Source organism: Oppia nitens, unplaced genomic scaffold (assembly GCF_028296485.1).
Source record: "Oppia nitens isolate AA-2021 unplaced genomic scaffold, nextdenovo-longstitch-racon4-pilon3 scaffold1_pilon_pilon_pilon, whole genome shotgun sequence".
NCBI classification, from domain to species: domain Eukaryota; kingdom Metazoa; phylum Arthropoda; class Arachnida; order Sarcoptiformes; family Oppiidae; genus Oppia; species Oppia nitens.
In genome coordinates, this window is record NW_026533199.1 from 9981973 (window position 1) to 10004654 (window position 22682).

Below are 22682 nucleotides of genomic sequence, written 5' to 3' on the forward strand. Positions count from 1 at the left end.
TTATTAGAAATAAATAATTGTTTTACAATAATTGTTAATTACAATATTTAAAGCAATATATTGTTTAATGTTAACAACTAACTAATAATTAACTCGTATTTACAATAATATTTCATATGAATTTTTTTGTTATAAAATTAAATTTCCAAATATAAATTGAATTTTGGATTTTTTCCACTGTTGCCCTTCAATAGCCATAAATGTAATATACATTTAATACTTTAAAATAGCATTACATTAGCATTACTTTAGCATTACTTTAAACTTAACTTATATGAAATCTTCTCAAAAATTTTCATACTATTCTCAATAATTATAACTATTTATATTTGAAATGTACTGATCAATCATCACTGTATATATAATTTTGAACAAAAATAGTTTGAATTTTATTGTATCATACAATTTGTATTCATATAGACATTTCAGTGACAAACCTAATTTAGTTATATCAATGATTTGTATGTATGTATGTGTGTGTGTTTAAATACAGTACATGTATATGTATGTACAGCATATGTGTTAAAATATGTATAACTAAGTTTTTGTATCAATTTTATATGTGGGTGTATTAACTCACAATTGGTTATAATATTAAAGTAATTGTATTACGTATAAATACAATTATATTTATATATACACTATTATTTGGATATATCATCTAAAGTATTTTTAATAAAATTGAAAAAATTAATTTATTTTTAATTACTATTATACTGTACAGTCTATTTGATAAAAATAAAAAACATTTTTAAATGAAATGATTTCACAAATTATAAGCGTTATTTACTATATAAGCAATAGTATAAACGAAAATTAATTAAACTAAAAATAAATTGATTTAAAGAATTATTATTTTTAAATTAAAATTAATTTTTAAAAAACAATAAAATACTGTATAACTTGTTATTTAAATATTTGACTCCTTGACTATCACACCGACTTTAAGTCAATCAAACTATATTTAATAAGACAGCTGTTATTATAATAGGTATTATGAAAACAATTTTATGTCAAGGTTTTACACTGTTATCATGACTAACAATATTATAATTGTTGTGATCATATTTAGTATTCAATTTGTTATTTTATAAAAAAATAATAATATAAAAAACATTTTATTTGATTTTGTATTTTGCAATTAATTAATCACATATATAATAATATGATTATACTAGTTATACGGTATTAATAGTGGTATTAATTTTGTGGTCAATAAATATATTTTTAAAATAGTGTAAAAATTTTAAAAAAATAAAACTATTAACTTATAATATTATTGCTATTGAATAGTTATAATATAACTGTATTTAGTTTTTATGTTCTTCAATATTTTAATTTACTTTTTTATGATTGTATTTTAGATATAACAAAAAAATACAATATATAATTTTTCTGAATAAGTTTAAATAATTAATTTTATTATTTAAGTAAATATCATTGAACTTAAAAATTTTACCACATATTTAATATTATTCATTGCTATTCACACAAATAATAAGCTGATTATCAAGTTTAGAGATTAGAGCACAAGTTTTAATTGACATTTTATTTTTATAGACAAAATAAAATCAATTTTTTTATGTGAATTTGCTAATAGTTTAATTGATTTTTTTACAGTTATAATACTGTAATTTATGGATCCATTAAAATATACTTTAATATGAATTTTCACATTAAAATGGTAATAAAGTTTCTGATAATAGGATTAAATTTTAATAATATTATTTTTATGGGAAAACTAAATTGATTTTTTAAACAAACAAATGGATATTATTTTTTACTTTTATAATGTTTCTAACACTGAGAAGACTTAGTTTATATAACACTTTTTATTTTAAAAATCTGTATATTTCACAACTTTTTTAAATAAAATAATATTATTAATATTTACTTAATAAGATTTTATTTTTTATTTTATTGAATAAATAACAAATAATAATAATAATAAAAAAGATACTTTTTTAAAATTATTTTTACATTTAATATTAAATCTATTTAATTAATTTTCTGTTTTTTTTGTGAAAATTGTTGTTTAATTTTTAGTTGCAAGCAACTTTTTCCATGGCTTTATGGAAACATAACTATAATAAAGTTGTAATTATAAAGCAAACAAAAAATATTAAATTAATTTTATTGTTAAAAATTTTGTTTTTTTAAAAATAAACAAAAATTTGATACCATTTTCTGTTTTGGCAACTCTTTGATGGCTTCGTTGTTGTTCTGGTATTTGGCTTTCAAACCTTTTTTCTCTTTTATAGTTATGGCTTCAATACAGTCGAGCCACCTGTCCTTCATATCGTTACACTTGGCCTTACGTTCCTTATTACAGGGGCCCTCCTTTTTGAACAATTCACGTCTACAGGCAATTACAGGATCCGTACCCTAATTTATTATTTATTTATTTTTAATTATTATATTTAAATTTTTATAAATCATAAAATTTTAATTACAAACTCCCAGGTGCTCATCATTACACACTCCTCGAGATCGGTTAGCACAAGCATTTGAAACTCTAAATATATATATTTTTAAAAAATTTATAAATAGATAAAATTATTATTAATTTATTATACCTGTCGGACAACAACTTTTTTTGATTAATTTATTAGTTTTCTGTTCGAGATCTTGTTCATCGCTTACTTTACTTTTACAATAATTTAAATCAATAAATAGATAACTAATTATTAATAATATCATTAATAAGTTATTATTATTATTTACTAAATAAGCCATTTCTTTAAAAAATAAAATAAAAATACAATTAAAAAAACTATTATTATGTTAAATATGACAGATCTTTAGCAAACTTAATATTGCTATATGTTTATTGAATTTTTTAAAATTTAATAGCTATAAAAATTCAATATGAATAAATATATTATATGCACCTAATATATGATATTACTATTAATTTTACAATTAAAATTTATAATATTTATCATTGTATTATTTAATTACTAATTTGCGTGATATAAATTTATATGAACTAATTAATAGTAAAAATAATTACACATAATACTAACTAATTTAATTCAATCAATTATTATGTAATATATTTACATTTTAAATAAAACTTAAGTAATAATTTGATTTTATTAAATTTGATTTTTCTTTAATTTAAATCATTATACTGTATATGTTACACGTACTGTAAATATCAAATTAATTTTTTTTAAATTAAGTAAAATGTTATTATAATAAACAAAGACAGCAAATACTGTAATTAAAAATATAAAAAGATTAAGAAAATATATGATATTTGATATTTGAAAAAATAAAATATTTTGTGAAACAAACAATAATTGTTGCCTTTATAATTTTATACAGTCTTAATATAATTTTATATATTTAATATATGTATTATATAGATACAATAAATTTTATTAGTACTTATTTTAATTAATAATTTAACAGAAATTCAAAAGTAATTACATATTAGTATATTAATTTTGACTATTACCGGTATAGTTATATTGTATATATCATATATTTTTTAATTGATAATTTTTATTAGAAAAAATTATTAAAAATTATTACTAATCTACAAAAATTATTTATAATTGCTAATTCATTTAACAATTCAGAAAATATTATATATATATATATATATATATTTAGATTACATAACTAAATGTGTAATTTTTATTTTGTATTTCATTTAATCAATTTACTTATCTATATATTTACATTATTATTAACTTTTACATTATTACTCTAATTATCAGTGTTTTTCTGTATTGGTATATATTTTAAAGGTAGTGGAAGTGGTCGTGCATTTTGCTGACCATCAAACAGATCGTCATCTGATAATCCTTCAAATGGATCGGCAAATAATGTAAACTTTGTTGAGGCGGCGGCAGCGGCGGCCATACCGTCCCCGTAGTCACCGTATTGATTGTCTTTATGTATAGCGTCCTCATTGTGTGGTATTATATGAACTCTATATACATAATATTTTTTAATAAATAATTCAAATTATAAAATATATATATAATTAAATAACTATAAATAATTTTTATAGAAATACTTAATAAATATTGATAATAAATAATTGTTTTTTTAATAATACAACACTTACGGTATAGCATGTAATGGCAACGGTATGGCAATAGCAACGGGTCGACTGTGTTGACCATACGGGTCATAGTGATTGTGAATCGGGAAGTGATGACTCTGTGGCGGCAACGGCGGCATCGACAGCGGTGAAAATGGACCAAAACTTGGCGGTCCGTGATTATGGCTATGACTGTGACTGTGTCCGTGACCTCCATATGACGGTCCGTTACTTCCATATGACGGTCCGTTACTTCCATATGACGGTCCGTTACTTCCATATGATGGTCCGTTACCTCCATATGCCTGTCCATAGCTCAGTGGGTGTCGCGATGATGAAGCCGGCGATGGCGAAGAAGATGGTCTATACGGTGGAAAACTAAATGACGGCGGGTTTGCAAAGTGCACGTGTGGTTGTGATGCCTGCGGACCGGCCGGCACTGGCACTGCATATGGCATATATATCGGTCCGGAGTCGGGTCGCGGTGTAGTACTAATGCCGAGGTTAGCGCTCATTGACGATGACTTAGTGTTGGGCTGAGAGCCAGCCATTAATGCATCAAAAAAATCGCGAACCGATCGGCGCTTATCTATGTCGCCGTCACCTGACATGTGCTGGTGACCAGTGTTACCGATACCGCCGCCGAAGCTATTACTGGAGCTAATATTAGCCTTACATTTAGCAACAATTGTGATGAAAAATATTAAATACAAACAAAAAGTCTCATTTGATTTAAACATATTTCAATAATAGTTGAGTATTAGTATGAGTGTTGACTTTTATTTTGTAATTTATAAAACTTTTTAAAACATTCAAAAATATTTTAACAGATATATCAATTGATTTAAACACGAAATCAGTCTTTAAATAATGATAATAATTTTTACGATTAAATTATATAAAGTAGTTGTTTTACTACTACTACTTAAAAAAGTTTTGATTTGCAATTTAATTTATTTTATAAAATTCAGTGATCGGTACCGATAGCTAATCTGTATTATAGCTATTATCATACTGTGTATTGACAGTAGACCCTAATGTGACGATCAGGTATTATGTGAATATATCTATTGTAATAATGTTATTATTATTATTATTATTTGAGAAAGAAAGAGAGAAAGAAAGAAAGAGAGAGAGAGAGAGAGAGAGAGAGAGAGAGAGAGAGAGAGAGAGCTCTACTAATAATAATACTAATAATGAAGTTCAGAGACACCGTTACCAGAGACCAGTCAACTATAGTCACAGACAACTTATTATGTAATACCACATAATAGCAATAACAGTGTGTTTTTAACTTTGTATGTTTGTTTGACAACCAAAAAAATATGTATTGAATAAAAAAATTTTGCATTTTCTTATACTCACAATATATTGATATAACAATGATTTTGATTTTATGGGCATTGAATGCAAACAATAATTGTAAAAATCATAATAATAATAACAATAATTGAAAAATAACAATAGTAAAAATAGTAGTAGTAATAAAAATACTAAATAAAATAATAAGATGAGTTTTATAGCTATTAAACATAAGTGATTAATATAAAAAATTAGATCTCTATATATGTGAAATTTGGGTCATTAATGTTGTTAGGGGTTAGTCATCAATAGATTATTTTAAAGAGAAAAAATTATTTAAAATAACACATAATCAATGTATGTTTTTATTTTTAGATCAATAATCAAAAAACCACTTTTTTAATAAAAAAAGTGACTAAATTTACCTTAAAATAACTATTATGTTGTTATTATTAAGTAATGATTGAGACAAAAAATAACATACATTTGATGGGTTCTCATACAACGTTAAACTCAATTTTTATTTGATTTTATTTTTAAAAACCCAATATTAACTTTACCTTAATTACATTTATTGAAAATAAGATTATTTTTTCTAAAAAGCATCAAAACAGTGAAAAAACAAAATAATTACAGTAAATAATTTTTAACTAATACTATCATTATTTTTAATTATGATTATAAATTATTACTATAATTGTACTGTAAGTAATATACTGTATATAATCGGTAACAATAAAATTATTTAAATAATATAGTAAACATTTTTTATAAAAAAAGGTTAAATGATTAGCAGTAAAATAATATAATAGTATGTATATTTTTGTAACAATATTTTATTTAATAATATTTAATTTTAAATAAGTGATTATATTTTTAATGCATTAAATAGTGATTATTAAATTAAATATATAAACTATAATAACAATTATGTACATATTTTTGAAGCTCATGTTTTATAATCTAATATATCAATTATTAATCAATATATTTATTAAAATACTTAATTAATTCATTTTGCATTTTGTATTAATAACTATAGACATCATCTATCAATTGACTATATTTTGTAATATTTTTAAGTGCCGTTTGATTTTCAGTTCCGTTCAAATTGAAGCCATAGTTTTTGTTGCGACACTTTGGATGACTGGGCGGGTATTTCAGTGAAAATATATTGACATCTAATGCTGTTTTCATATCTAAACTCGACATAACAAAGTAGAGACTATAATCTAACAGTTCATATACTAGTGCTGTCCATAATATAAAATTATAAGAAACCAGTTGACTGTAGGCATTAATTATAACAATGATGGGTGCGATGACACTGCTGTCCACTTTAGGCATTACTCCATGTGTTACATTCATCATCTGTTTAATATTTTTTTAAAAAACAGTTATCAAGTATAACAAATGTTAGCTATTTATAAATATAATAAACAATTCATTAGTTGTTATTACCTGTAATTTAAACGACAATTTAGCAAATGCCAGACCAAAGCATGTAATAAATAAAATGGGATTTTCGTGAAACACTTGTCTCTCAAATGCCATAATCGCCGATACAGTCAATATCAGCAACGATACTGACGGGTTGTGTCGACTTAGATTGTATTTCCGTGGAATCCTAACATATCTGTCCATTGGTGAGTCAGCACCTAATATGAGTCTCAAGTTGTTGACAATGGATGAGCTGATGGCCAGAATTGTTAGCAACCATAACACATGTTTTAGTGTTATATTACCAAATAGTGTCCATTCAAACATTTGTTGGCCGTAAATATAGGTAAGTGTGTGAACAGCTATCATAGCCCACTGGCCTTCAATGACATCTATTCTGTTTAATATAAATTTATTATTATATTACCAGTAATTAAAAAAAAAACTATAAATCTATTTGCATTCAATACATACTTTCCAAACACCATAACTCTTGTAATATGACAGCAATAGTGTGTCATATAAAAAGCAATTAACGGTATAATAAAAAAGATAAATTGCAAACCAGGAGTTGTGCCCAACTGTGAGGCAACTGTTATCGCTTGTGTGACCATAACAGCTGAAACTGCATCACATCCGTGATCGTACACCTCTTCAATAGGTGTGTCCTGGACTTTGACGGCCTGTTTGCCGTCCAGTGCGTCAAACAATTGGTATATGAATAGACCAAAAGCGCACATTAGGAATGCCCAGTTTGGCACCTGGAGGTCAATTAAAATAAAATAATATTAACTCATCATATTTTCTTCTATAACTCAAAATTTGTTAAATAACTTATATAAATATTATATTTAATTTACAGAAAAAAAAATCTTACAATTTGTTTAGCATCGGGTGAATAATAAAATAATATGGCACTGGTTATTACATTTATGGCCAAACCAGCGCATGTAATTGAGCATGGTGCTATATTTTTTGGTACATATTGAGATATCTTATACCAAAATCTACATAAAAATAATATTTATTATTAATTTTTAATAAAAGTAATTTGAAATAAAAAAATTGCTATTATTTTACTAATAATTAATTAATAAAGAATTACTGATATTTAAATACTAGTCAATAAAATAGTTGTTTTAATTGTTTAATAAATAAATAAATAAATGTAATTAAATTATTATTAATTGTCTTACTTTTGAAGAAATAAATTTTCCAAAACAGAGTCCACATAACAGTTATACAAATAAGGTTTGTGTCGCAAAAAATACATTTGCCTTTCATTTAAAACATATCCACTTTTGCTTAATTGTTCACTAATTAGACACCCATTGGTCATCAAATCATTATTATTGTCGACAACTTTATTATTGGTGACCAAAGTTGTCGGACAATGTTTATACTGAATAGTTTTGGTAACCATTTGTTTTTTTTGCTAATTAAAACAATTAATACTTAAAAAAATATTAAAACTATTACTATTATAATTATTATTGTTATTACTATATAATTATTGTTGAATAACTAACACTATAAAAATTCTTTGATTTTTTAAATAAATCAAAACAAATCAAAATTACAAAATTTCAACACATTTTATACTCTTTGTTGTTATTATGATATTATTATTATTATTATTATAAACTAAAGTGAAATACAGTGTAAAATTTAATATATAGAATAAATTTAGTTTAAACAAAATTTATCATTATATTTATATTTATATTTATTATTATTTTATACTGTATTTACTTAAATAATTATAAGGAATATTGTACTTTGGTAAAGTTTCATAGAAAATTTGATTATAATATTTATTGTTTATTAGAATTTATAGTAAATAACAGTAAATAATATATAATATTACCATAACAACCTAAGAAAATTGTACTTGTACATTAGTAACGCGTGCCAATGAATTTAATGTAACTTTAATTTGAAATTATCATATTTTTTGTTGTTGTTTGTAATGATATCTAAAATGTTAATCTTGTTAGCCGTTTATTATTATTAATATTAAATACACTATAAGTCATCATCAATTAAACGTAATATTGAACTGAGAAATAAATTTTCCATAACTTTCTGTAAAACCCATGTTTACAGTGTATTACTGATTAGAAATACTAATAGTTTTATTAGTTATAGTTATTTAATGCTAAACTTTAAGTAAATGAGAATTTTTTTTTAATTATTAAATATAGACTAATTTTTGAGTTCACGATATGATATGTGATATATTAAATGATATTATATTTTAATATTTGTTATTATTTTTGTGAAATATTTTCTAATATATAATAATATTATTATTATAAATAAAAATAACAAAATTAATATTTTCAAAAATTTGTCTACAACAATGTCTGGAAACTATTGCAAATTAATTTTGTAATTAAAAATATCAGCATATAATATATAATAATTATTATCATATTTTTTTTAATTTAAATAAAATTTATTAAAATAAAAATTTATATATATTTTATTGATAAGCAAGTCATAACTATTACATTTGGAATTGTTTCAAATATTTATTTTACAAATAAATTGAAATATTTGTTATTTTTTATTTAGTTGTTTATGAAAATAACTTTTTCATTTTGCAATAATAAACCAGTTAAGAATGCTAGAAAGCATTTTCAGAAAAAAAACTTGAATAGCATTGAAAACCATTAGTTTGTATAATTATAGCGGCTATATAGTAACATTAAAATTTAAAAACTGGTCAAATATACATAACATAAATATTGTCATGTATGGTATCAAATGACTCAATATGACAAAATAAACAACTTTAGTCATGTAGAGTATCAATTGACTCGGTATCACAAAATAAACTTAACTATAGTCATGTGGGGTATCAAATTACTCGGTATGACAAACTAATCATCTATAATTATACTTTTGCCGCCATTTAAAAAAAAATATGATGATATATTATATCATATTTTTGATGCTCTTCACAATTCTAAACGTTAAAATTTTTACCTAATTTTTTTTACTTTGGCCGCCATTTTCTTTATTTTCCCGAAGAGTTATCAAAATTTTAATGCATATTTTTTATGCTTGTTTTTGATGCTTTATTCAAATCTATACTTAAAAAAAGTCTTAAATTTTCTTTACTTTGGCCGCCATTTTCTCTATGTTACCGAAGAGATATCGAAATTTTAATGCCACTTTTCAATACATTATTAGTAGTCCTCTAACCGAATCTGAAGTCAGAATTTCAAAATTCGCAAAATGAAATGCTACACACACACACACAGACACACAAAAAAGACTCGTATAGATTTCAGAAAACAACTTTTTCAAAGTTTTTTTTGAAAATAATTCAAATCACATGAAAAGTTTTTAATATCTTTTTTATTTATTGAATATTTTGCTGTTTGCTATTACAGTATTTCCTATTTACAAATTGACATTTTAAAGACATTTGATAAATAATATGCATTAAATGATACACAGGTACTTACATTATATAATTTTTATATGATATATATATATATAATACGATAAACATATTTAATACTATACCGGTAGTACTCAATGATAAAATAAGTTTTCTGTTTAATGTAAAAATAAAAATAATGACATTTAATTTTTGTTATTTTAATAAACAGACTATTATTTAAAAATTATTTTTAGACATAATAAAATAATTTTTTATCTTATTATCACTTATTATCATATATTTAATATTATATAATATAAAAAATTAATATCTATTATTGTATAATTAATTAATTAATTTGTAGCTATAATTTTATTAATCCAACTTAAATAACACGATATCTTAGTAAAAACAATTGGATAGGTATCTGATAATACAAAAAAAAGATATTTTTAAAATTAATAATCATTAAAAAGTTAAAAAACATAATATAACATTGATAAAGTACCTAAACATTTAACACCATACGATACTAAGCCTATTAGCACTGGTTTACCTGGATGAAAGTTAATTATGATACTATTAATTGTGTTTAATTGATAATCTAGATTAATTTAAACTGATTTTTTAATAATAACAAAAATACCTTGTCTATACTCAATAGCTGGTCCACCTGAGTTACCCTGATAATTTCAATAACAAAACAAATATATATTAATATTTTACTATACAGTATATTAGTATTGATATTAATATAATTGTACCAAGCAAATATTTTGATTGAAATTCCACGAACAAAACTGGGAATTATAGAGTCTATGTCCGGTTACACCTATTTCCCCGTATTTGTTGGCGCACTCTATCATTGATATTCTGGTCAACCAATACTCGGCGGCCAATTCAAGCGTAAGGTTCGAGTTATACGATACTCGGCCCCAACCGGCAGTAATCAATAGCTCACTCCTGGGCTCTTCAAACTCAATTGACGGAAATTCAATTGACTGTGTGTCTGCACCCATATCTATCTGGCCATTGATTTTGAGAAGCGCTATGTCCGACTGTTTATCACCCGTATAGTTAAACTGGTTATGTGCTACTACTTTAACAATATGATACTCGTTGCCATCCAATCGGCTTAACGAACCGCTCCGTATGGTATAGTTTTTAGGTGTGGCCTCACTGACAAATAATAATAATAATAATATATTAAAAATTAGATAACTGAGCAAAATACCAACAACAAAACAATGATGATTGTGATAAAAAGCACTTACACAAAACAACATGCTGCACTAACTATCCAATGTTTATTCACTATACTACCGGTGCAATGTTGTCTACCGTTTTTAAGTATGACTACCAACCAGGGATGTACACCCTCTTTGACCTCCTTTTTTACAGCTAGTCTTTCACAATTTTGTTACAATCATTTGATTAGAGAAAATATTGATTATAAATAAATAATATTTAATTAAATAATAATAATAATTACCCTGGGTAATTGTCAAATTTCCTTGTCTATAGTTTGGATTCACTATTTTCTCACAATTATTGCAAATGTGATCATCAGTTTTCTAAAAAAAGTTATTATATTTAAATGTATTAAATATAAAAATATACTAAATATTATTTTAACATATTATTTAGTTTTTTTTAAATAACTTGCTTCAATATTTATTGTTAATTTATTTTGAATATTATCTGATAATGTGCTTTCATTCATAGTCTTATTAATCCAATCGATAAAATATGATATTTTGCTAAAAACCACGGGATAGCCATCTAAAAAATTAGTTAATTATATTATAATTGATTATTGCTAGTAATTATATTTTTAAATAATACTGTTTAAAATAATCAAAAGTGTAGATTAGTTAGAGACTCAGTAAACATAAAAATAAACTCTATTTAATAATAGTATCTAATCTAATATAAAGTTAATTAATTTTTAATTAATTATAAAAACTAACCACTACATTGAACTCCATAGGACACTGTACCAATTAATACAGGTTCATCTATAATAGTTGACACAACAAAATAAAACTATTAGTGTAGTAAAAATTTAATAAAAATTGATATTTATGATTTACTATCTATATATTGAATAGCTGGTCCACCTGAGTAACCCTTTAAATTAGAAATAGTTATAATTTAATTAATTAATTAAAATAAAATTATAATATATATATATATATAATTGATTTACTTCGCAAACTGTTTGTTGATGATTCCAAGTGCATAACTGTGACCTAAATATCCAATGGACTACACCATCGACTCTATTGTAGGCATTAGCGCACACATGACTGGGTATTATAGAAAGCCTAAACTGTTTCTTAAGATCGACAGTATTGGACATATTAAACGCTGTTTTACCCCAACCGGCAACAATCAGATAATTATTTGACGGCTTCGGCTCATCCATCATTGTTGTTGGCAACACAATAGGCCTGACAGTGGGTCCCATATCGATGGTTCCGACAATTTTTATCAGCGCAATATCCGAGCTCTTGTGGCCGCAAGCGTCAAATCTCGGGTGTGTCACCACTTCGGACACCTGATAGTCGTTTCCGTCCAGACGTGTTACCGAACCGGCACGTATGCGAAACAATTGTATATTTTTATTATTACTATAAATATATATATATATTAGTATTAAATATTATACATTTTTATATATTGTAATTATTTAATGTTTTTATCTGATGACAACAATATTATATTTGAATTACTTGAAACAATGTGCAGCAGTGATCACCCAGTTAGCATCAATTATACTACCGGTGCAATGATGTTTGTTATTTTTGAGTACAACTACTATCCACGGATGCCAACCGTCCATTACATTATCAATAATAGCTATTATATATTAATTAATACATTGATTCTAATTATTTATCTCTTAATAATTATATATTTTCTTTTTTGAAAAATATTTTAAATACATTACAATGTGTTATCGTTTCATTCAAATAGTTATGGGTTGTTGGCATAACCCGTTCCTCCAGATAGTGGCTTATATTCAGAACTGTTGTATTAATATTATTATAATTAGTCTATATTGAAATAATTACAATTTATAAAAAAACAAAAAAAAAATACAAAATTAAAATGTTTATAATAAATTACTTACACCAATTACATTTGTTTGTGTTGTTAGTAATAGTAAATCTATTAATACTAATTAAAAAAAAATATTGACATTAATATTAGATTATATTTTCAATTTTTTATGTTGTATTTGCAAGCATTTATATTAAACATTAAAAAACAGTATTTACCTATTATTGTTATTACAAAATAAATGTATTGATATAAATATTTCATATTTTAAATAAATTTATTCATATAATATAAAAAAAGTATAAATGAAATACAATATTGCTACAAAAACAAATAATTAATTATATATTTATAGCAAAAATAATAATTTTTCACTTTAATAAAATAAATTACAATATGTTTAATTAAGTTTTGAAAAAAATATAGTTTTTAATCATTTTTTCATAAATTACGAAAAATTTTATTTAAAAATTAAACATGATTAATTTATTACCTATTATTAATAAAATATTAATATTTTTTTATCAATAAAAGCAAATTTATTTAGCAGACAGTTTAATAGTTTCAAACATTTTCATAAATAATTATATATCACATTTATTAGTAGTATTATTATTATTATTATTAGATTTTAATTCATTGTTATTTTGTTCATTAATATTAGTTTCAATATCTATATCATCGTAAAAATTACTAAAAACTGGTTCATCATATTGATTTTCACTATAAGTACCTTGATCACGTCTATCCATAGTATAACTATTTTCACTATAATCTCCTAAAATACCTAAATAATATTTAGCCCCAGAATCAACATCAACATCATTAACATTAATTTGTTTATTATTATTGCCATATGTTATAACACAATGGAATTTACTTTTGCATATAACTGTCCAAACAATAACAATCATCACTAATGTTACGGCAATTACTATACTGGTTATGACCAGCGGTTGCAAAACGATACCCATTTCACGATTGACTTTTTCATCTATTGTAACATTAGTTTTATTGTTTTGGTCATCAGTTTTGTTAGTGTCGAAAATAATATTATAGCCATAATTATAATAATTCATATGATTGCATACATTTTTAGCTGTATCTGAAGTATCAAAATTATTATTATTATTATTATTATTATTGATTTTATAGTCTAAATAATCAGAAATATTACTAAAAGTTCTAATGTAGTCAATAGAAAATGTTGAACACTTTCTACTAAGTTTCATATTAGTACCATGCTCATTTTGATCTATACTATGTATATCTTCATCAACAATAAGTCCTATTCCCAATTGATATTTGCACTTGGTCAATTGATCTAGTTTTTTTGTTTCCTCCTTATTAAACATAAATCTATAGTATTGTGTTTCATAGATGATTGTATGTATATTAAAATTGGCCAAATTTGCCATGTTCAAATTTTGTGTGACGCATTTCATAGTCGGATGACCTACTGCTAGATGTTTGTAACAAATTTGGTTATGAAAGTGTTGTATTGAAATATATGATGTTATGTTGTTTTGACAAAACATTTTCAAATAAAATAATGATTTTAAATAATTGCCGTCAGGTATGGCCAGTCGGGTCTCAATAATATCTGAACTTAAATAATCTTTCGATACAATCAAAGCACTCGTATAGTCGTTTGCCGACATTTCCACTGCAGTCAGTGCCAGCTTTCCATAGAATAGTTGTATGTTTTTATCACTTTCATTGAAAACACTGGTTTGACCGGAAAATAGACCTAAAAAATTATTATAATTAATTTGATAGTAAATTGATTAAAATAATTATTTTTATTTTTAAAAAACGTAATTATAATTAATATACAATTTAAAACTGACCTAGATGATTATAATTGCCAACCCATATTTCCCATTTGTTTTTATCGAGATATTTTCCATCAAATTCATCGCTATATGATATTAAATAGTTTACTTTAATACTGATTATAACAAATATAATTAAAATTAACTTTTTAGCAAACATTGTCAAACTATTGTTATCAGAGTATTAAATTATTAAGTAATTAATAAATGAATTTATATATAGAAATTATTTATATAAAAAATATTTAAAAAACCATTTATAGATATTTGTATTAATCATACATTCAATTTATTATAGAGTTATAGAGTTATAGACTATAAATTATGTATTACCTTCCTTATTAAGCTATTTTTATATTACAAAATAATTGTGTAAATACAAAATATTTAATGATTTTGTTTGTAGATATTTTTGATGACAAAATAATAAAACTTGATAACTAAAATAAATAAAAAAATAACTAGAAATTTCTAATAAATTTCTGTGAGAGAATTACTAGTAATTTTCACTAGATTTTTACATAATTTTTAGATTTAAAGATCCCCATATCTATAGCTATAGTAATACATATATTACTAAATACATAATAGTTTTGTATAGTAATTATAATTTTTTATGTAAATTTATATAAGAAATTACTAAACAATATTAAAGTACATTAAATTACATTTTAAAGTCCATATATTAACTATTTATTTTTATGCAATATAATAATACTATTTATTTAATATTTAATTTCATTTGTATCTTCAAAATATTATTTGTTCATTATATCTAATATAAAATTTAATTATAGATTTTATAATAATTAATTATTTTATAATACTAGAAATTTATTTTTAATGTTTTTATCTTAATTGTATTTAATAAAACATATAAAAAATAAAATACAGATCATTAATTACTACAGTAATACATAATTATTCAATTATTATAATTTTAATAAATAATGAAATAAATTTTATATATTCTATTAAAAGTATTGAATGTTATATAAAAAACAAATTATTGAGATTTTAATGAATTATTATTATTATTGTAATTGTTTGAAACCATTGTAATATAATTTAATTGATTATTATAATCACTGACATTATACTGGACAACAATATCATCATATTGTTGTTGTAGTACAGGTTCATCATATTGATTTTCTGAATGATCCATTGATAATTGACTTGATGATTTTTGATAATAGAATCTATCAACATTTAGAAATTTATTATCAAAATAAGCTTGATGATTTTGTTGTTCATCATGTTGTTGATTGCTAATTGTTATCATACAATTGAATCGCATTTTGTATAACAATAATAATAGCAATGCTATTGTCAATGTTATTGCAATTGCTATAACTGTAATTACTAAAATTTGTCTTGATGACTTATCTAGTAAACTGTCATTAACAGTTATATTTGTTCTAGTAGAATTATCATTGATAACTATGTTATTGCATAGTTGTCTATCATTGTCTATTGTTTGTTTGTTTGATACTATTTGAATGTAATCGATAATCAATGCTGGTACTTGATAATTGTTATCATTAATAATTAATTTTATTAAATTATCCATGATAGTTTTATTTATATTAGAAATACTTGTGCGGATAATTAGCCGGAATGGCTGACTAAACGGTTCCGATTCCCTATTATAATTGTCGGCCAAAAATTGTTGACATAATTTATATCTACCAACACTGTGGCCATTCATATAGAAACTGATAGCCCCGGGACTCCAACTAAGTTCAAAGTCATGAAAATTGTTGCCAAAATCGGCAGTTTTGTTGACTTCGAGGCCATTAAATCTAAATTCATTTCCCACCCAATAGTGTAATCCTTGATTGAATTTATGCGAACCATTGTCATCGTATAGTAGATCAATGCGTCCATAGATATGACCATGGTTGTTTGTGTTTAGCAAAATAATTTCCGTCACAACACCCGGGTATCGGTGTTGTGGTACACGTAATCTAATTTTCAAATTTCCAAATTTAAACAATTGTTTTGGTGATATTTGTGCCGAGGTAAAATCATTGATATCGCTTTTTACCAATAGTGTCAATGTGTTATTTTCCACTAGGACATTTTTAGATCTATAGTAGATTTCATTGTTTGGATCTACACAGTTATATCATTAAAAAAAATATTTTTTTACAAATATTTCTATTTTTATAATTATTTGTATTTAATTATTAAATATAATTTAGATTAGATTTTATACTTTACCAATACATGCTTGATCATTTTGACGACAAACAAACCAATTACTATCATTTAATTTATTTGCATTACTAAAGTCATCATGGAAGATTATATCATTATCTTTACAATTGTGATGGATGATAAACAACGTAAACATAATTGATATTGTTAATTTATTAGTTAGAGATCGATTACTATAAGACATTTTTTTAAAAAATTATTAAACTTTAAATTAAGTTAAATATTGATTTATGAAAATGTTTACATTAATATTAATAATATTTGGATATATTTGTTACAATAAAAACACAAAATTAATTATGCTTTAAATAGTTGAAACAAACAATTTATGAGTCATTTTTATTTTATACAGTATTTGTCTATTTTAGTTATTTAGTAATTTCTAATATCTAATATACATTAACTATGTATTTGTATCAAATTATAATATCAAATAACATTTCCTATAAAAATATATTTCATATTATGTCTATATTTAGAAAAATGTATCATAATATATAATACTATACATAATATGTAATGTATGTATAGTATATAAATTAAAACAAAATTTTAAAACAATATATTTAAACTGATAAATAAATCTATAATTTATATTATCAATGTCATATTATGATTAATTTATTAACAACATATTGTGTGACTTGTTTATAGGCAATGTTTAGTTTAATATTTTTGATAATATCAATAACACTTAATGTTTTATATTTATGTAAATGTCAATCAAATATAATTCAATGGAGAGATGAGTTTGAATGTTCAACACTTAACACAAGCAAATGGGAGATACGTGTCGGCAATTTTATAGGTAATTATACTCACTATCTATTAAAAGAAACTATTAATTAAAAAAAAATTTATTTTATTATTTACAAACAGATATATTTAGTAATAAAATCAATTATAATATTAATTACGATAGATTAGTTAATATCTCATCGGGAAAGTTATCACTGAATGTCAAACAACTATTGAATGATAACTATACAGGTGTTGCACTTTTATCGCGTGAATCGTTCAAATCGGGAACACTGGTCACTGGTATAGCCATACCTGACAATCCGGTATTGGTGTCAATAATTTATCTAAATATTACCAACGATGGCGGCCATCAGTATGACTATGTATTGAGTGAACATGAAAATAGACGACTCAGTAGTAATTTGCTAAAACTGGTGACAAATGAACCAAATTTGATGACAGCATCAGGAAAAGGGTTTTTGAATTTAACCAAAATGGACATGGACAAATTACAAATACACAAAATCAAAATCGCAACAAATGGTTATTTTAATTTCACATTCAATCGAATACTATTTAGTAAAATTGTTAACAAAAATTACATGGATTCAAAATTATTGAAATTTAGAATTGGCCTGGCACTATTTGTTAACAAGTCGAAATTGCCATCAAAATTTAATAATACAATTATACAGAACTTGACCAATGTCAATTTTAATCAAACAATTGATTATGTTAGATTATATAGTGTAGATCCTAAATTTATTGATGATAAAATTGGTCATGATACAAATTTATCAAATTGTATATCACTATTAGACAATAATCGTATAGTTATAATAAATACAAATACAACTAGATTAATTAAAGGTAAAACATTTGAAGCAAACAATGATAAACTAAATAATAAAAATATTAACAAAACTATTATTGATATACTGTTAGTTAGTTTAATACTTATGATTGTACTGTTGATAGTTATATCGATTTATACAATATTTAATCAAAAAATTATTAATCGTCGGGTAGTAATCAATGAATTAACAACAATTAATAAAAACGAAAAAAACTAATCTAATAATTTTAAATTTTATCCAATTTATTCAAATTGTTGAATTATATCTTAATTTAATTTGTAAAGCATATATAAAAATATTTTATAAATAAATAATTATTAATTTAATGTCTTATTTTTATAAATATAATATTTTCAAAATGAATTAAAATGAATTAAAACATAAAAAGCCTAATAAATTAATACTTATTATTTAAAATTGATATGTATTTATTATATTATACAATTACAATTATTAAAAAATATGTTAATATAATAAAATTAACGTAATCTATAATATACTGTAGATTTCATAATATAATTTTTTGTTTGAAAAAAATCAGTTTTGTAAACAATTGAATAAAATATTACTTAATTTGTATATAAATTATGTGTCATTAAATATGCAATAAAAATAGAATAAAATTAGTTAAGTTTTATTGATTACTAAATATAAATATTTTATAAATAAAAATCATACAATATTTTTATTTAATGTAATTTTAGTAATTATATTTAATATATGTAATATAAATATGCAAATTATAATTTTTTTGCAATAAACATATCCTTATACAATGTTAACAAAAATAATTAATATATCTTTATTTAGATACTAATTATATTAAATGTCATTTATTGTGTAATACTAAAAGCAATATTGTAGTTACAATTAAAATGTAATAATCTAAGCTTATTAATATACAGTATTTAATTAATACAAATAATATATATATATATATATATATATATAATTATTATAATTTATTTCATGAGAATTTTATTATTGGTTATAAATTACTAAATCCGTTAAAAATCAGCAAAAATCAATTAAATCAATAATGTATAATATATTAGTTTATTTTATATTATTTAACTTAAATTTATATGAATTCAAACGTGAAATCAAATGGAGTGATGAGTTTGATTGTCAAACATTGAATACAACTAAATGGGAAATACGTGTTGGCAATTTTAAGGGTAATAATTTATTTTAAAAATAATAATTTAATAAAATAACTCAAATATTTTGTTTATTAATTAAATTTATTTTTTAGAAATTGAAGACCTGTTTGAAGATCGTGTTAGTTATGACACAAATTTTACTGAAAATGTTAAACTTTCTGACGGAAAGTTATCGCTGAAAGTAATCCGACAATCAATTGGCAATTATACCGGAGTGGCAATCATATCGCGTGAATCGTTTAAATGGGGAACAGTTGTGGCACTGATGGCAATACCTAAATCATCGACACTGACATCAATTTTATTTTTAAATGTCTCTATTAATAATCAACATAATAAATATGTTTACAATATTTTTGAATCTAAAAAATCGTTTACAGGTATTTATCCAAATTATGATAAACATAAAAATACATTTAAATATGAAAATTTCGACGATATTAATGTTCACATTATTCAGGCTAATGAAAAGTTTTTTAAGTTTATGTTAAATAACAAAACTATTGGTAAAATAGATGATATTTATAGTAACAAAATTACATTTAAAATTGGTATCATTTTGATTGTTAATGCATATAATAACAAATTAATTGATGACAATTTGAATTTACGGTCTAATAATTTATTAACTATTGATTATTTTAGATATTATAAATCATTTCCTAAATATATTTTAAGTGCTAAAGATTATGCTGCAAATGAAACTGTGCCTGGTCAACAGTGTCAAACATTTGATACAATTGACCATGATAAATTAAATGATAAACTGCCATTAGATACAAATTCAACCAAATGGTCACTTGAAACAACCCGTACCCATAGTCATGATATTATGTTAGATAATGATAAGCTGTCAGCTAATAGTGTTAAAAGTATTTTTGGTCGCATTTTGTTCATTGCATTGATGTTTATGATTGGACTGACATTTATGGTATTTATTTATACAATACTTAATAAAAGACTTTATACTAATTCAACTGACAAAAGTAAAATTAAATTTAGGAAAAATATAAATAATAATAATATTAACGATAATAATAATAATAATAATAATAATAATAATAATAATAATAATAATAATATTAACGATAATAATAATAATAATAATAATAATAATAGAGATTATTTGAAAGAAAATTCAATTTATTTAACAAACTAAATATTTTATTAATTATTTCGTATTAATTGTATTTTAATATTATTTAAAATTGTTTTTTAATTATTTTAATTTTAATATATTAATGTTATATATTGTTAAATTTTATAATTTTTAAATTATCATATTGTAATAACATTTTATTATTTATTTAAAATTTAGTTAAATTTGTTGTAAAATAAAAAATATGAATTAAGTTTATAATATACTAAAAAATATTTATAAATAAAATATTATTTGTAAATGTTGATTTTATTAAGCATAAAAGTCACAATTAAATGTTTTTTATCAAATTGATTTTCAACATATTTTATATCATAGTCTATGATTCATAGATAACCAAAAAATAAATATGTTAATATTAATAGTGTATTTAAACTACTTTTATATATTGTTATTGCTTTATTTGGACATACATTTTATGTGCCAATATTTATACAATATTATAAAACAATTCATTAGTTATACACAATGTGAAGTGTGTTTAAAAAGGTTATAATTTAAGCTAATGTATATATACAGTATATTAATTATAACAATTATAAAATAATTATAATATTATAATTTATTACATAATAATTTTATTATTAATTATAATTAAATAGTCTTGTTTAAATCAACAATGTATATCATATTTATTTATTTGATATTAATTAATTTGAATTTATATGAATCCAAACCTGAAATCAAATGGAGTGATGAATTTGATTGTCAAACATTGAATACAACTAAATGGGATATACGTGTTGGCAATTTTAAGGGTAATATTTTTATTTAATATTTTAAAAAATTATTTTGATTTTATTTTAGATGCTGAAGATCTGTTTAAAGATATGATTAGTTATGACACAAATTTTAGTGAAAATGTTAAGCTCTTTGAGGGAAAGTTATCGCTGAAAGCAATTCGACAATCAATTGGTAATTATACCGGAGTGGCAATCATATCGCGTGAATCGTTTAATTGTGGGACAGTTGTGGCACTGATGGCAATACCTAATTCATTAATACTTAAATCTATTCTATTTATAAATGTCTCTATCAATGATGAGAATCATAAATTTGTTTACAATGAGTTTCAATCTAAGCAATCGGTTACAGGTATATATCAAACAAAATATAGAGACTATACAACAGTTACCTATGAAAACATGGATAATACTAATGTACACATTATACAGGTTGATGAAAATTTTTTCAAGTTTATGTTAAATAATTATGATACTGGTACTATTAATAACATTTATAAAAATATAAATATTACAAAATTGACATTTAAAATTGGTTTATTATTAATTGTTGATTATAATTATAAATATATAGAGAATTATATTAATATTTGGACTAATAACTATTTAACAGTTGATTATATTAGATATTATGAATTATTTCCAAATTATATATTAAACTATAGTAATTTTGCAGCAAATGAAACTGTACCTGGTCATAAG

General features: G+C 22.8%; 3 protein-coding genes across 3 annotated transcripts; all 3 read right to left on the bottom strand.

Moving 5' to 3' along the window:
- Positions 1 to 3717: 3717 nt before the first annotated feature.
- On the bottom strand, positions 3718 to 4668 carry LOC128951290 (uncharacterized). The gene is made up of 2 exons (XM_054296539.1): positions 4082 to 4668; positions 3718 to 3943 (listed from the first exon to the last, which is right to left on the bottom strand). Exons 1-2 carry the CDS (start codon positions 4666 to 4668, stop codon positions 3718 to 3720), a joined length of 813 nt encoding a protein of 270 aa, XP_054152514.1.
- A 1643-nt stretch (positions 4669 to 6311) lies between these two features.
- LOC128952008 (cholinephosphotransferase 1-like) lies at positions 6312 to 8365 on the bottom strand. The gene is made up of 5 exons (XM_054297330.1): positions 7996 to 8365; positions 7677 to 7806; positions 7274 to 7560; positions 6821 to 7196; positions 6312 to 6730 (listed from the first exon to the last, which is right to left on the bottom strand). The coding sequence occupies exons 1-5, from the start codon at positions 8220 to 8222 to the stop codon at positions 6389 to 6391; spliced, it is 1362 nt and encodes a 453-aa protein (XP_054153305.1). The 5' UTR covers positions 8223 to 8365; the 3' UTR covers positions 6312 to 6388.
- A 1262-nt stretch (positions 8366 to 9627) lies between these two features.
- On the bottom strand, positions 9628 to 17453 carry LOC128951291 (uncharacterized). The gene is made up of 20 exons (XM_054296541.1): positions 17327 to 17453; positions 16694 to 17212; positions 16188 to 16296; positions 15110 to 15180; positions 14830 to 15009; positions 14475 to 14721; positions 13330 to 13376; positions 13147 to 13224; positions 12929 to 13055; positions 12403 to 12826; positions 12287 to 12323; positions 12164 to 12211; positions 11860 to 11975; positions 11686 to 11767; positions 11468 to 11594; positions 10958 to 11372; positions 10840 to 10876; positions 10702 to 10749; positions 10579 to 10620; positions 9628 to 9644 (listed from the first exon to the last, which is right to left on the bottom strand). Exons 1-20 carry the CDS (start codon positions 17451 to 17453, stop codon positions 9628 to 9630), a joined length of 2898 nt encoding a protein of 965 aa, XP_054152516.1.
- Between the last annotated feature and the right edge of the window lie 5229 nt (positions 17454 to 22682).